Source organism: Lissotriton helveticus, chromosome 3_2 (genome assembly GCF_964261635.1).
Source record: "Lissotriton helveticus chromosome 3_2, aLisHel1.1, whole genome shotgun sequence".
In the NCBI taxonomy this organism is placed as follows: domain Eukaryota; kingdom Metazoa; phylum Chordata; class Amphibia; order Caudata; family Salamandridae; genus Lissotriton; species Lissotriton helveticus.
Genome location: NC_136062.1, coordinates 396227629 through 396244813, shown reverse-complemented (window position 1 = coordinate 396244813; position 17185 = coordinate 396227629). Strand labels below are relative to the sequence as shown.

Below are 17185 nucleotides of genomic sequence, written 5' to 3'. Positions count from 1 at the left end.
TGCGAGCTAGCCAATGCCGGAGAGCCACTCCAAGACACCTAAGCCAGGGGACCCGAGTGATCATATGAAACAGACGCCCTGGGGGAAAATTCCAAACTCGCTATGAGCCGGGTACCTGGACCGTAACATCCACAAAAGGCACAATGGTCACCGTAAGAAAAGGTGAAGAGGAAGTATCAAGAAACACCTCCTGGTTCAAGGTGATACCACCAGAGCCGAGACAATGCTCTGAGGCAAGGGAAGAGGACAATGAATCACCCGTAACTGCTTCACCCGTAACTGCAACGCCTGGAGGCAAAGGTAATTCACCCTCAGAGAGCCAGACGGAGAGATCTGAGCTGGAGTGGGTATCTCCAACACCGTTGGATGCCATCAGAGACAGTCATCAAGGTACTGAAGGTGGCCGGGGCAACATCCAGAGGTACAATCTGCGGCCCAATCCACCCTCGAGTCAGAAGTTAAACGACTATGCCTGTATGCTGAGACCCTGAAGCTGCCACCAAGGGACATGCAAGTACTGAGGCATTTTGTTTGGACTATGTGTCTAGATAGAACCAATGTTCAGCCGTTGTTGAAAAATGTATATAGTTGGATAGGGATGTAATACTGTAGCGGTCTAGTTGATGCACGTACACGCACCCCTACATCCGCAGGCCAGGCGTGGCCTGCGGGGTTAAATAAAAGGGGGACGGGCGCTCGTGCACGTCACTTCCGACTATGACACTGGTGTGAGCCTGAGTAATATCGCTGTGCGCGACTTGCCCCTGCGCAAGCGATTAAGCCTTCCTGAGGCCTAAAGAGGCCCAGCACACACCAACACAACAAGCATCATAGCCCTCAGCTTGTCAGAGCTGGAATGAGTGCCCTCTGACCTGGAAATTAAGATCCAGTTACCTTCCAGTGAAATATATCGGACTAAGGGCCAGATGTAGGTACGCTATTACCGGTCGGTAACGGCCGAATCCGGCTTTTACCGACCGATAATAGACTTTTCCTATGAAGGAGGCATTTTTTTCAGGTTTGGTAAATAACGAATCAGTATTTACCGATTCGGTATTTACCGAATCATCATTTACCGATTCGGTATTTACTGAATCGGTAAATGAGATGTAGGAAGCACTGTAAACAGTGCTTCTGGGCTTTAAGGATTCGTTATTGACCACCAACTATTAGTTGGTGATAAATAACGAATTCCTATGTAAATGCAAATATGTGCATTTACACGTGTACCATGTGACAGACATACATGCCCACATGTGCACACAAGCACTAATCAGGGGTGCAGCAGGGTGTCAAAGTGACACCCTGCCACCCTTGACTTTTTCCCAATTTTACCGAATCAGTATTTTCCTATTCGGTAATTGACATTCATTCCTATGGGCCTCCAGGCCCATAGAAATGAATGGCAAATACCGAATCGGTAATTACTGATTCGGTAAATACCAAATCTTAACGATTCGGTATTTTTTGCCAATTTATTACCTACATTGCATTTAACAATTCGAAAATACCGAATCGGTAAAATTCAGTATTTTCGGATCGGTAAATTAAAATTACCTACATCTAGCCCTTAATGTACATTGGATATGGAGGGAAAAAAAAAGTTACTGATTCTCCAGTAAAAGTATATGCTAAATTGGACCAGTGTAAAAATCAAACATTTCAAGACTATTCTTTTTATTACACTAACAAAGAATAAAATGCAGCTATGGCCCAAAATATTATCATTGACTGTTCCGGATGACCCGCCTTCAGATCGCAGGGTGTGGAGAATCACAAGACTGGTCCAAATGCCGTACTCGTAATTAGCATTCGATAAGCCGATAAGTCTTGCTTTGGCTAGACAACCTGGCTGATTATCAATGGGTAGATTGATATGTTGTTGCCTCAGCTTTCTTAGGAAGAAAATCACACAATGAAGAAATATCTTGAGCTAAAAAAAAAATAGGCACTAGGTACTTCTTACCCAGTTAGGACAGTGCATCAAACACATGAAAGATGATCGCTGGAAATTGCTTGGCGTAGGATCCCAAACCATCGTTCTTTTTCTCACCATGGCACCTCAGTTTGGACCCAGCCTAAGTGGCAAGGTTATGCTGAGACGTGTGCTTCTTGCTCACTGTGTCACAAGAGCCCAGGTACCTGGCTGATCAGTCCATAACTAGGGCGAAACATACTGAGGTGGAATGGTGGGCAAAAGAATGATGGGTTGGAATGCTATCCCAAGGGAAGCCAGTGATTTGTTCTATTGCATGCATTTCTCCCATCACCTTATTTTCAAGAAAAAAACTCCAGCTTTAGAGGTCTGATTTATAAAAACAGCAAACATGGTTCCCACATAAAAAAGTTCAGTGTCTTCAGTGGAACTGCACCACTGGCATCTCAGCTGTAGGCACAGAGACCCTGGTCTGCCTGACGGGGATGTCTGAATCTGACAAGCAGCCCTGCACCTGGGGTGAGAAAGCGTTGACCTCCACTGACCGTGTGTACTTACTGATCCATAAATATCTTACAGTGGCATTAAAGAGAGGACACTGACAAAGTAGTGCTATTCATCATTCTGTGAATACAAGTAAGGTCAGAGGCTGGTAGGGTCTTCTGTAGGAGCATCACTGCCACTCTTCACTGAATACCCTAAAGGTGATCTTGGTGAAGCACAAACGTGAAACAGGCAATGGGTAAGCAACTAATTTCACCGGCTATCCACTTCCAAAACTAAGTACACAATCGTTACCCTTCAGCTGATGATTCACAGAGCACAAGGTGGACGTACACTCAGACTACTTCAATAAAATTCTATACGCAGTCAGTATGTACAGAGATTTCACTGCAGTGAATGAATTAAGGTATTTAAAACTATGAACAATACAGCCTTAATTCAGGAGAAACCATAACAAACATACCCAAAAAGGAGCGAAAAAAACACATGTAGAATTATAGCAATACTGCATGGGACATATTCGAGAACAATAGACAAGATATTTCATGAAACATGTCTTGGTGCAGCTATGATTCCAGAGGGGGGAGCAGATCACAAAGTAGGCCTTACCCACCGGTGGATCACATTATTATGAGTCTCTTTCACACTACTTCTTACATGTACATACTAAGAACATACGAACCTTGATTAATGTCTTCACATAAAATGGTCAAAAAAGTAGAACGAATACACTGAAAAAACACACAGTTACTCAGCGAAGTATGCGATTGGTATGCGCTGTAGTATACTTCCAACACTTGACAAACCACCAGTTACATTTTAAAAGTGCCTACTAGTGACAATAAGTAACACCAACACTCAAAATCCCTCCTCTTTTCAGTAACAAAAACACTACAAATTATTACCAGAGTCCACCACATAACAACATGAAAAAGATCACACAAAACATATCAACGTTCTCCCCTTACCCTTCTTCTTCCGTACTGAAGCTTGGAAAAAGAAATGGAATGAGCTGTCAATCATGTTTAGAGGTAAGCTGATAGAATATATGTCTCAGGGTCACTTGCTTCTGTGGCTGGATTCAGTCTAATTACAGTAGGGCTTATTGTATCCCACATGTGACTGTTCTCACAAACTTCCAGTGTGGATCACTGCCTGCCAACAGACCACTGCACTTGTTCCTTATTTGGATTACAGCTTGCCAACTATTTTTCCAATTTCAGTTCATGTGTGGTTTCTTTCACTTAAACTATAAGCCCACAAGTAAGATAACATGATGAAGTATGTAGTAGTATATGAGTTTTTATGTTCACAATGGAAATCCAAATGTTCATCTTAAATGTTGTGCACCGTGCACCATGACATCGTATATGGTGCAGTACCCAAATATTGATTTTAATATATCGACAGTCACTATATGGTCTAGCTAATAGATATGCCGATAAGTAAAGATTTAGTAACTAAATGGCCTACGCATCTTGTGGAGATAATAGTGAAAATAGTAAATTTATATTTACTACACAGACAAATTTATACACTTCCCTTGAAAATGTAATGTTATGTGATATCCTGTAGTTGATGTAGTTAATGCTTTTGTAGATCTATGGTGGTCACCTTGATAATTTGTCATACAATTCTCTAACAAGAGTCGCTAGCCTAGAATATTATCTCATGTATGACTAAGGTTGTGCTTTTGGCAACAGACTATATCCTGGTAAGATCCAACTATTCAATTCATTCTAGGTAAATGCTGCAAATAGACATTTTTCACAACTGTTTTTAAAGTAATGTAGAGGTAAATTCACAATCCATATTGTACACAAACATCTGCCTTGGGTGTGAGATATGGCAAGATCAGTACACATTCCACAGATAAAACTACGACTGAATACAGAAGGTCAAAATGTAATCAAAGAGGTCATGGGATTTGATCATCAGTATTGACGAGGTAGCAGAAGTGTACAAAATATACTCTTTAATTGCTGCATGTTACTCTAAGTTCTCCATGGTGATTACAAGCCCTGGAGGAATTGGTACTTTTTTGATACTGCCAGAGTCTTTCATTTTTGCCACAAAAATAATAACTTATCGTAAAGATATCTGGTAATGGTATCTGCATGCGAGTCACTGCGTAAAACATGCACTGCATATAAGCATTAGAAAGCGCTGGTGGTACATGTGGAGGTTTATAGTGATATAAAGAGTTTTTGAGAAGTTTTCCCTCTAAATCCCTTTAGACAACATAACAACCTAATGTTGAACAATGTTAGGTCACTTACTTTACATAACAAAATATGAAATATATAATTCACAATTGAGTTGGGACTTGAAGACAGGTTCAAAGAAAAGACAATCAAAAAGAGAGTACATTTCCCAAATATAAGATGGAGCCAGGAGGTAACCGCCTGATTCATCAAGCTAAATTGCACTCGCAAAGGGCAAGATTCTCAGAATCTTGCCTTTTGCGAGTGCAATTTTTGCATTTGGGATTCATCATCCCAAATGCAAAATTCGCTATTTAAGAATTCGCACATTTGCGAAGAATTGAATTTAAGGAATCTCTATTTGAGATTCCTTAAATGCAATTCATGAAGCATTTTAAAATTGCGAAAATGTAATTTTGGGCCGCTATTTACCGAGAGGCCAGACCTCTCGGTAAATAGCAAAAACTTAGAAAAATGCTTTTAAAAGCATTTTTCTAAGTTGCATGTTGCACACACACATGTCCTTTGGACATGTGTGTGCGCAACACCTGTTTCAATTTGCATTTAAGGGGTGCTACAGGGTGTCCTTTGGACACCCTTGGCACCCTTTAAATCGCTATCTTATTTGCGAGTAGCAAATTGCTAATCGCAAATAAGGAATACTCCCCATTCATTCCTATGGGCCTTTTGGCCCATAGGAATGAAAGGGGTTATTCCTTATTTGCGATTAGCAATTTGCTACTCGCAAATAAGGAATGTGTAGGAATCGCTATTTATTTAGCAATTCCTACATGAATACCGTTTTGCGAGTCCTTAATAGCGATTCGCTATGAATCGCTATTAGGGGCTCGCAAAACGGCCCATTGATGAATAAGGCTGTAAGTCTCTCGAAATTATCTCTAAAAAGAGCGAAAATCTAAAATCTACCCAATGCAGTGATGCACTGTTACTTTGCTGATGGCCCTGTAGCACACCACGTGTACCCCTGTGAGCTGTGACAAGTTTTAATATGCACTGATAATTTCTGCAGAGGCACTATTAACTCAAACAAAACATCTATGTTTATGGCTCAGAATATGAGGTTGATGTACAGGTACTGCAAAACAGCAAAACCGCGAACTGAATCTGCAAGCAGAATTTTCTCCACCGTAGAGATTGTACAATGCTGAAAATTCTAATCATGTCTTAAGCTCTAGAATTAAGACTTCCACTCCAAATCAGAAGATTTTGCTTCATCACTCAGTTATAAATCTGACTCCATGTTGGTAAAAGTGGCTTATAGAACTCACTGCCTACTCAGGAAGAGGTAGTCAAGCGTGAAGGAAGGTACTGGCACATGGCAACAGTTTTGATAAACAAAAAGGCACTATCATGCAACAGTGATTCAGACTTCAAGGTACCTTTCCTTAAACTAATTATTTCTGATAAAAATAGTCTGTTTTTCAATCTGAATCAATACATATTAAAGGTGACTTTCTATCAAAACAATAATATGTTTGTCAGCGTGGTGGCCATGTAAAGGTAGAATTTAAGGGCCAGATGTAGGTAATTTTATTTTACCACCTCTTAAATACCGAATCATACCGATTCGGTATTTAAGAAGTGGTAAAATTGAAGTACCGAGATGTAGGTAAATCCAGATGTGCATTTACCGAATCGGTAATATTCGGTATTTACCGATTCGGTAAATACCGACGGTAATGCCCATTCATTCCTATGGGCTTTGAAGCCCATAGAAATGAATGGGCATTACCGAATCGGTAATTACCGATTCGGTAAATACCGAATTTCACAAGGGTGCAGGGGGTGTCACTTTGACACCCTCTAGCACCCCCAAAACGGGTTCGGGTGCCATGTGGCAGGCATACCTGCCCTAAGGGCAGGTCTGCCTGTCATATGGCACAGGTGTGCATGCACACATGTGCATGCACACCGGAATCGGTATTTTACCATCAAATAGGATTTGATGGTAAAATACCGATTCGGTAAGGCTTGTGGGACTCAGAAGAGTCCCACCTACATCTCAATTTTACCGATTCGGTAAAAATACCGACTCGGTATTTTACAGAATCGGTAAATTTACCGATTCTGTAAAATTGAGTGACCTACATCTCAAAATCCAATTACCGGTCGGTAACGGCCGAATTCGGCCGTTACCGACCTGTAATTGGCCACCTACATCTGGCCCTAAATCTTTCTAGATCGAAATATCCTGTGTGCGCCGTCCATTTCTTTCCATTTGTATGTATACATACACATAATCACTTCAACTACTTATTATTACACCTATATCTGCCATTTCCCAAATTCACAGCAACAATGTTAAGTCGACAAATTATCCTCCATAGTTTATGGGTTTAAAATTAATTAAGAATAATTTTTTATAGACATCTAAATATGTGTGTGTATATATATATATGTCCATATATTTATATGTATGTATGTACATAGACACACACATATACATACACACACATAAATATATGTATAGATACACACAACACATGGTCAAACACACCTAGCAGTGCTCTATCTTAATGTGCTAAAAAATTATGGGGCAGATTTACAATTATTGGCGCATCCCTGCATATCAGCAAGGATGCGCCAGTAATTGTGCGCCGCAGCTCCGCCACCCATCATGCTCCGCATTTACAATGCAGCGCACCATAGGGCAAAAGCGTGACGCATCTGTGCAGTAAAGGCGGCGCATTGCTGGAGTTGCGTCGCGTTCCTTTGTATGCAGAGTTAAAAAACCAGCAAAAATAGCATCCAGAAAAAAGCAAATAAGCTAGGATGACCATACAGAAAAAGTTGGTTTGCTACAGTCATCTACACATTTTAGATAAAATGTAAGCTAAAGCTGTGCTACATCTTCCAGCAATAGGTTGTCTATCAATGGTTAGTTTTGCTTACCTTCATTTAAATAAAAAGCCCACAAACAACCTAAAGTGTGAAGACCTAAGGAGATCCTGATTATGGATTCACCTACTGGTCTGAGATACTTATTTGAGTTTTGTTAAATATGCGATGTTGACTATTATGACTGAGCAACCCTATGTGAATTAATAAATTATTGACACTTGTGACTAAGGGACTTCATACTCCTTTGGTCAACCACCTGCTTAGAACAGCAAAAGAAACACACATAATATCAGGACATGAGGAGTGGGGCAAAGAGAGCTTGCCACCTTGAACGCTTATCAGTAAATAGCATTGCCATCTCCTAATTCGCCATCTCCTAATTCTATAATTGACCCGCTTGTTGTTTTGTGTGATTGGAGGTAGAAGGTGCTGGAAGGCCTTTTAAAGTAGATTGGATTGAGCTGGTTAGCGATGGGTAGAGCTGGAGAAAAGTGTGCTTCTTGGCCACAGTGGAGTTTCATCTGCAGATGTTTGGTCGATTTGTAACACACAGAACCCAATGCATTTTCCATGAAGAACCACTAGCTGCTCAAACCAAGCAACCAAAGGTGAGATAAGATTTTATAACTGTATCTTTGTGGAATCCTCTAGAAAGACAGTGTGAGATCTCAGCCACAGCTCATATGACAACCACTAGAAAACACTCCTACGGACCCTACTGATCGACTAACGCCTTCTTCGGGTTGTCCAATTCTTCTTGATTGAACTAAGACTTTGAACTTTATTTAGAGTGTGGGGGATAGGTTACTCCATCACAAAAGCGGTGGATGTCCTGTCTGCTGTATTACAAGTGCATTAAAGAATATGGCACTTGTAATATGTGGGCTTGATATCTGCCACGTTTTGAATAGCCCGTTTCCCATACTGTATATAGTGACTTTTGTCTCTAACGCAGAGATATTGTCCGTGCAACAATCTAAGATGATAAAATACCTTTGAATTACTTAATTGATATTTTCTTTCACTTGATGGGTGATAGTTTCTTGTTAAAGGTAGGTCAATAGTTTATTTCTAAATGTGGGTCACTATAATTAGCCTTAGAATTACTCCAAAGATCAGCATAAGGAGTTTGGACGACATATATGAAATTGCAGCAACAATGATTGAATGTGTATTACATATCTCAAATCGCGTACGGCCAACACCAAAGGTGACTATATATTGTGTGTACTGTTTTCATAACATCACCTAGGACACAATGACAAGACATTCTACGTGCTTGATAGGGGGTAAAAACAAAAAAGTGAAACAGAGCAAGTTGAATGTTGTGATAAAAACAAAACAATCAAAACTTTTGTAAACTACTCTTGAAGTCCCTAAGAACCCAAAAGTATAAAACCCTGGGTTGAGGTGTGCTGTGGTTTAAACCCAGATGTCTGAGTGGGGTAAAGAGGAAAAACAATGTCTGAATGTCATACTACCAGCCAGGGAAGGAAGGAGTCTCCATGGTTGGTCAGCATCACAATGTATAGAGTATGCTGTAGTAAAGCAGCACAGAAGGTAAATCAAGGAGCTACTCCATTAAACAGGAATTCTTGACACAGAATCATAGGAACCATCGGAGAAGGGTGTGAATCCCAATTGCCCTCTGGAATTTTTAGGGAAAAGGACATATCCTAAGAATGGTGTTGAACATTGCCTGATTAGCAAGCCATAGCCACTAAAATCCAGAGGATTGTGCGTTAGCTACCTTGCTCATAACACCACAGCGTTCAGAGCTGCAATAGGTAGGACCAGCAACAAACGCCATGATATTTACCGCTCAAGTGTTTCCACGAGGCTCTTCAGCAACTAAGAAGTAAGGTACTGCAGCAGAAGCGCACACACCTGGTGTTGAAGCTTTACTACCCGCCTTCACAAAGGAGGAAGGGGGGGTTTATTCCAAGTTACACTCCATGTGAAAGAAACACAGCCACCCTTGGCAACCTAGTGAAAACTGCCTTTACAGCATGTGCAACCCACTTCTCGGGAATTCAAAGCCCCAGCCAATTTACAGAATCCCCTGCATGTTCTCCTCCCCCTGGAGCGTAGCAATTAGCACAATTATACAGACAGCTTTAACATACAGCACCGCACACTGAACTCAAATGAACTGTGCGAAGAAGGTGTGTGTCAAACAGGTTCGCGCTTGCGGCTTCGGTGTGCTTACCTTTGTCCACTATGGAGAGTCCACAGCAATTTTAAAACAAAACAACATAAGATTAAGTCAAACGTCATTGGTTTAAGGGAAAACATAATAATTGTGCTTTGCTATTTCAGTAGCCAGGTGGGATGCGCATAACATATTCTGGTAGCTCTCTTGGCAGAGAGGAACATGCACATTTATTTATTTTAAAGGGAGGTCCATGCAAGCCATGCACATGCCATCGTTGCCTTGCGATGCAGCTGATTACCCGCGCCTTAGATGGGACAGGCTGCAGCCCAATGTTACATAAAAGTTATGTTTGCGTTGTCTATATTAGCTGAGCATGCTGGGTAATAAATGACTTCTTACCAAGCTCTTCTAGTTCTGAGGTCATTGACTTAGACCGTAAGGAAAGTGCTGTTGTTGGAGCCCGCTTCGGAGGTGGAGGGGCTTTGCGTTAAATAGAAGGACATATAAAAGCAGGTCAGTATACATTGTCACAAAGCTGACTGCGAACAAGTGAAATCATACGATGCAGCCATTTGTTAAATATATAGCTTCTTACGAACATCATTGCGTAGACCATAGATGCCCAAAACAAAGATGGATGACCTGCTTTGTAACAATCGTTGTGCCACCACCAATGTTACTCACTAGCTAGTTTTGCGCTTTAGATACACACCTGTACTTACATGCAAACTTTCTTGAAAGGTACATACTTGCTTTATCTATGCCAGGCCTTTTCTGAAAAATCTTCTCGCTAAGACGGCTCTTTGGTGCTTACTAATTTGCAATGTATACATAGTAGGTGTCAGTAATGACTGATCTGATGTGCAAGAAGGAAGGGTGGCCAGTAAGTTGTGAAAAAAGAGTTGGGGTTTACTGATCAAACAAAAGAACTGATGGTTTGAGAAGCTTGTGCATTGCTAGATATGCTACCTAAGTTATCTCATGGTGCCAGAACAGATTTAGAACACAAAGGCCTTGATTACGTGCCTGCTGGTTAATGGACAACCAGACTTGTGAAGGCGTCGTGGTGGCAGTCTCCTGACCGCCCTATTATGATATGGGCGGTGGCACCGTCACAGCCCCGCCGCAGCGGCAAGGGAATCGCCAAGCCCTGGCAATATTGCAGCATTCAAGAGGCAGTAATATGCCTGGCGGGACCACTGCAGTACCACCAAGTATATAACAAGTTTCCTCTCCGCCACAGTTTCATGGTAATTCCACCACCATGAAAACCATGGCAGAGAGGAAACAAAGTGGGCCCTCTAGGTACCCCTGGTGCCTAACGCCCTATGGATGCACACAGGGGGGCACAACATGTGCCCCCTGTGCACACGCACACCAGTTCCTGCATGGCATGGACTTTTTAATCCATGCCGTGGAAGAACTGTTTTTGGGGTTCCCATTGTGATGCCCATGTTCAGGGCACCACCATGGGAACTTAAAAAAAAAAGTCCACCAGACAGGAGGAAACTCCTAATTTGGCAGGCGGTCTGACCATGGCTTTGGTTGCACCTCTAAAGTCGTAATCAGGCCCGAAGTGTGGGCCAATAAACACATCAGTAGAAGCACTAAATGGTCCATTAAATCAAGGGGGATCAACAGTAAAGTGGCACACAATTCAAACAGAAATCTAGAGCTGAGCTACCTGAACACAGAAGATCCCAAAAGGGCATTTTCATGGTAAATGGACAGTTAGCAGGATTTTAGACGCTGACAAAAATGAAAGACACACATCATTTCATTGCTTAAGATTGTGGGGGTTTACTGACATAGTGGACTACAGAGAGTAACTTGAAATGTGCTCAACTGAAAATGTGGAGGTAATGGGGCGCTCTCAAAGAATAAGTGACACAAAAACATCATTTGAGATAGGAGACTTGAACATTAGCTTTTTTTATGACATGGTAATACAGCATGATTAACACAAAAGACCACAGGAGGTCTATAAACCAACTTGTTTGGCTAGCTATCCTTAACTCCAATACAGTGAGTTAGTGCCCTAGTCACCGTACATAGCCTGAGAAACGAAAAGAAATGCAGTGACAGACCTACATGCGTGGGATCAAACACATACAGTACTGGTCGACAAGATCCAAACCACCCATGTGTGGATTACCATCAAATGAACTTAGTGATCAGTCATATCATATGGTTCACCAGTATATGGTAGGCCCCTTGATCATCGAGACCATTTACCAATTACTCGGTAGTAGAGCTGGATCTAGTCCACGGGCACTTGTGGACTACCATATAACAGCTAATCATTGATGGCTGTAGAAGTGATAAACACTCAGTGCAACAAAAAACAGTAGTGAATTTAAAATAGAGTAATGTGTCCTAAACATATTTTTTATTAAAGTAAGGGCACATCCCCTGGTTAAAAACAGAACAGTGCCAACGACAGTGAGACCAAATATCTGTCGGAAAAAAAGGCCAACATGATAAAGGTTGGAACAAATACAACCTGTTATATGCTAATCCTCTGTGCTTTTACCTGAGCACGGTCCAGGTGAGGTGAGATCCAGTCCCCTGTCAAACTTGGTGAGAACAATTAAAATCTTTGATGGACATGGTGCGCTGGGCACTTGCACATACTATATTGTGCTAATATATACTTATTTGGTATTTTTTGCATCTCATTGTAGATGATCTTTTGCATCCACTGATATGGAGGATTAGCATGTAACAGGTTGTATTTGTTCCAACCTTTATCATTCTCGATACATTTATTTTGATATAATTTGTACATCACTTTTACATCAGTAGCAATATTTTGAGAGCAGAGGCCCTGATGAAAGCCGAGGGACTGATAGCCCGTTAGGCAGAAACATGTTGTCCTTTTTTTCTGGCAGATATTTGGTCTCACTGTTGTTTGCACTGTTCTGTTTTTAACTAGGGGATGTGCCCTTACTTTAATAAAAAAAATTTTTAGGACACATTACTCTATTTTAAATTCATTACTGTTTTTTGTTGCACTAAGTGTTTATCACTTCTACAGCCATCAATGATTAGCTGTTATATGGTAGTCCATAAGTGCCTGTGGACTAGATCCAGCTCTACTACCGAGTAATTGGTAAATGGTCTTGAGGATCAAGGGACCTACCATTTCATATACTGGTGAACCATATGATATGACTGATCACTAAGTCCATTTCATGGTAATCCACACATGGGTGGTTTGGATCTTGTCGACCGGTACTGTATGTGTTTGATCCAACGCATGTAGGTCTGTCACTGCATTTCTTCTAGGTTCTCAGGCTATCTAGGGTGACTAGGGCACTAACTCACTGTATTGGAGTTAAGGATAGCTAGCCAAACAAGTTGGGTTATAGACCCCCTGTGCTCTTTTGTGTTAATCATGTGTTGTAGTTGGGGACTCGAACCAGGAGAGGTCTTAAATAATTCTTGTCCCTACGACCCCCCCCTCCCTGTATGTTACAATAAAAGGTAATACAGCATGCCTGAAATTATGCATTTCCATAGTTTAACTTCCAAGAGACTCTAGCATTTACCAATAACTCCGGAATTTGAGAAGACAGCAATTTCTACAGGAGCCTGCAGAAGAACTAGCAGATTGAAAAAGTATGTGCCTGTTGAATACGCCACAGTTTAGCCCTCTACCTCACACTCTTCCAAATATACCTGACCTTGAATCCCCACACCATCGCAGGTTACAGCATATGGCTTATGTGTGTGCAGATGAAGCCAAGGTTCGTCTCCACTTCAAAGAGGAATCTAGGAACTTCCTATGTGGTATGCTTGAAACATGTTCAGCATTTCAGTCTCTACAACTTTGGCTCAATGATCTAAAGACTAAAAATCTTCTCCTGAGTTGGGTGAACAGTGTCTGCCCTTTGATTGGCCCTACTCTTTGGTTTGCATTCCCAAGCTTGTAGATGACAAGTAATCTGAGTCTCTTTATAACAGTAATCTCTCTTTTGCCCCAAAAATGGTTGCAAGAGTTGTGCAAGGTTCTCCTCCTTCTCCTCCTGTTTTTTGGAATGCCTTCTTGGATTACACCAATATTTCAGAAAGACACTTCGAACTATGGAAAGTCGTGATACCCGTGGTAGTCTCCTATCAGGCATTCAATGTCACAGACACATAACACAGCAGGTCAACCCCCTTAATTCACCACAAACAAAAGGATACTTGCAGCTTAAGATATTGGACTATTCCCAGCAGGAAAGCAATTCAAAACAACTACATACATATCTATCCCCTTACACATCTCATCTGCTACTACATGTCTACTGCTCTTCCTACATGTACACTACATGTTATAACTGAATCGCAATCTACATATTTATGTCTCTTGATCATTCAGCTCTTACGGATACATGTACAAAAATACACAGACACACACACAATCCCAGCCTCCTACCATGACCTCTCCTACCTATTAAAAACCTCCAAACACATCAACACACGTGTTAATTTACTAACATTATTACCAGTCTTTTTACATATATACATCTGTTCATATTCAGATGTGCTTACCAAGCTACTTATCTGTGAACAAGGGTATAGCCTGTTTTAATATATATATAGAGCTCTCCACCTACACACCTAAATACCTTGTGTGTTAGTTGCTAATAGAGGTCTGCATTTATTTATAAAGAACTCTAAATATATATTATGCACATTGATCTATCTACCTACCTCTTTCAATACAGTCTTACCGATCTGCCTATACATGGACATCCACATGAATGCATATCTATCTATCTATCTATCTATCTATCTATCTATCTATCTATCTATCTATCTATCTATTTATCTATCTATCTATCGATCTATCTATATAATATGCAATGCTGCTATGCCCCTTGAAGGCAACCGTATCACACTACCTCCTGTACATACATCTCCGATTTACCATCTATTATTACCGCCCAGTAACCTCAGAGCCTGCCCTACTGAGGCTGTCAAAAATGATTTCCATAGGGCTAGCCGTCCAATGGGTACAACTTCCTATTTGCAAATTCTGCCACCACCTTCTTTGAGGAGTAAGTAACATCTCAATGGTTTGAGACCACGACTGGAAATCACCTAAACATCTCATTGAGATTTACAACCAATTGTGTAATTCCGAAAGGCCTTTCTGAATCACAAAAAGGAGAAGATACATTTGGAAAGGTAACTTTGGTGTCGCAAAACCAGTGATTTTGGAAATTAAAGTGTTTGTGGCTTCTAAATCCTTAAATTCATTGGGCCCTCGCTTCTGCACAATAATGAATGGGTCCATAAAGGCTAGTCATGTGAGAATCCAAGAAGACGGCACACTTCCCATCAAGGGACTGGTTTGATGGCAAGGAGACACGAGTCCTGAACAGACACAACCTTAGAATGGCAGGGGTAAAGAGGACCCAGCCATTTTCTATATACATCACTGCAAATATAAGAAGGAACCCTGAATTTTCACAAGGGCGTAATTATATGTAGTATAACAGACATTCTAGTGTATGAATGTGTCCTTTTATTCATGATTCCAGGAAGCCTCAAAGATGTCAAAACATTGGGAAGAAGATTAGTCCTGTGGAATTGTTCATGTGTGTGTACCGGTATCCCAGAGGTAGCTACCTACTGACGAGAGTTTGGTCCAAGCTCTAGTATCAAAGATTGAACTTACATCTTATAATGAGGCCCCGTGTGGGAGAATCCCACCTGGGCTTGCTTGTGTTTGCAGTCAGCAATACCCAGCTGTTGAGAAATCTTGACACGAGCATCTCTTCTTTGCAAACAATCACACTACTGCACATACTGTGCTAAAGCACCAGCAGGAAGTCAGCTGGCCAATGGGCTGAAGTTACAGTATCGCTACCAACACCTGACATAAACATGGCGTCTAGCTCTATAGTGAGATTCCAACTCTGACAATCTGCAAATATTGACTGCTGATACAAGGTATGCAGACAAAATATTGATTTTTAATATCGACCTAACATAATATCGATGTTTTAATATCGAAGGGACAGAATATAGAAGGTAAGTAATATCGATTTTTTTAATATTGAAGGGACAGAATTTCGGAGGTAAGTAATATCGATTTTCTTAATATCGATGTAAGTAATATCAAAATTACTAATATCGATTTTTATATGATTTTTATGCATATTATTATGTATTTAATATGTATCTTTAAAAAAAATGTAATTTAAGTAAATGTTGTATTTTAGTACTGTAGCGGGTTGTGGGTTTATAGGGGAATAGGGTGGGAAGTAATTTAATTATACTAAATAAATTATAAATTTTTTAGGAATGATAAATTATTTTAAATTAATTGATAATTAATTTTTATGAATTGGTAATTTATTTTAATTAATTGATAATTATGTTCTGTCGTTGGTTGTGGGTTTATAGGGGAGTAGGGTTTGCAGTAATTTAATTATACTGAATTAATTATTAATTTTTTAGGAATTATAAATTAATTTTAATTAATTGGTAATTCGTTTTTATTAATTGGTAATTTATTTTAATTCATTGATTAGTTTGATAATTATGTTCTGTAGTGGGTTATGGGTTTATAGGGGAATAGGGTGGGAAGTAATTTAATTATACTAAATTAATTATTACTTTTTTAGGAATTATAAATTAATTTTAATTCATTGGTAATTCATTTTTATTAATTGGTAATTTATTTTAATTAATTGATTAATTGATCATTCTGTGCCGTAGTGGGTTTATAGGGGAATAGGGTGGGAAGTAATTTAATTATACTAAATTAATTATTCATTTTTTAGGGATTATAAATTAATTTTAATTAATTGGTAATTAATTTTAATTAATTGGTAGTTAATCTTAATTCATTGATAATTATATTCTGTAGCGGGTTATGGGTTTATAGGGGAATAGGGTGGGAAGTAATTTAAATGTAATTAAGTATTAATTTATTTTCATTAATTGTTTTTGCTAATTATATTATTGTTAATTAATTATTAATTGGTAATACATTTTTATTAATTGGTAAATAATTTTAATTATTTGATTAATTGATAATTATGTTATTTTTATTATTTTATTATTGGCATTTGTTGTGCATTAATAGTGTGTAAAGTAATTGATATGTAATTAAGTAATTACATTTATAGTTGGGCATTAATAATTTATTGGATATTAATTATTAATTGGTAATTATTTTTTTAATAATTATTTATTCGTATTTGTAAATAGTTTATATTAATTTAATAAATATTGTTTTAATATTTTAAAGTATTAATTTATTTATAAGTATGTTATTTTTAACTTTGGCGCTATCCAACACTTTCCCTACTGTTGAACTCTCTGGAGTTGGAATAGTAATTTTTACCCCTACGCTATCCAACAATTTCCCTACTGTTGCACTCTCTGGAGTTGGAATAGTAATTTTTACCCCTACGCTATCCAACACTTTCCCTACTGTTGAACTCTCTGGAGTTGGAATAGTAATTTTTATCCCTATGCTATCCAACACTTTCCTTACTGTTGCACTCTCTGGAGTTGGAA

General features: G+C 39.5%; 1 protein-coding gene across 5 annotated transcripts in view; it reads right to left on the bottom strand.

Moving 5' to 3' along the window:
* The window catches only part of SHANK2 (SH3 and multiple ankyrin repeat domains 2), a 3078421-nt gene that overhangs the window by 182401 nt on the left and 2878835 nt on the right, over positions 1–17185 (bottom strand). For 2 of the 5 annotated variants that reach the window (XM_078684308.1, XM_078684309.1), the window contains exons 4-6: positions 10061–10141; positions 9716–9724; positions 3409–3429 (exon numbers count right to left, since the gene is read on the bottom strand). In XM_078684308.1, the coding sequence (XP_078540434.1) occupies positions 3409–3429; positions 9716–9724; positions 10061–10141 (111 nt within the window). Of the gene's footprint in view, positions 1–3408; positions 3430–6819; positions 6832–9715; positions 9725–10060; positions 10142–17185 lie in introns of all 5 variants that reach the window. The other 3 variants (XM_078684305.1, XM_078684306.1, XM_078684307.1) reach the window with 2 other exon arrangements.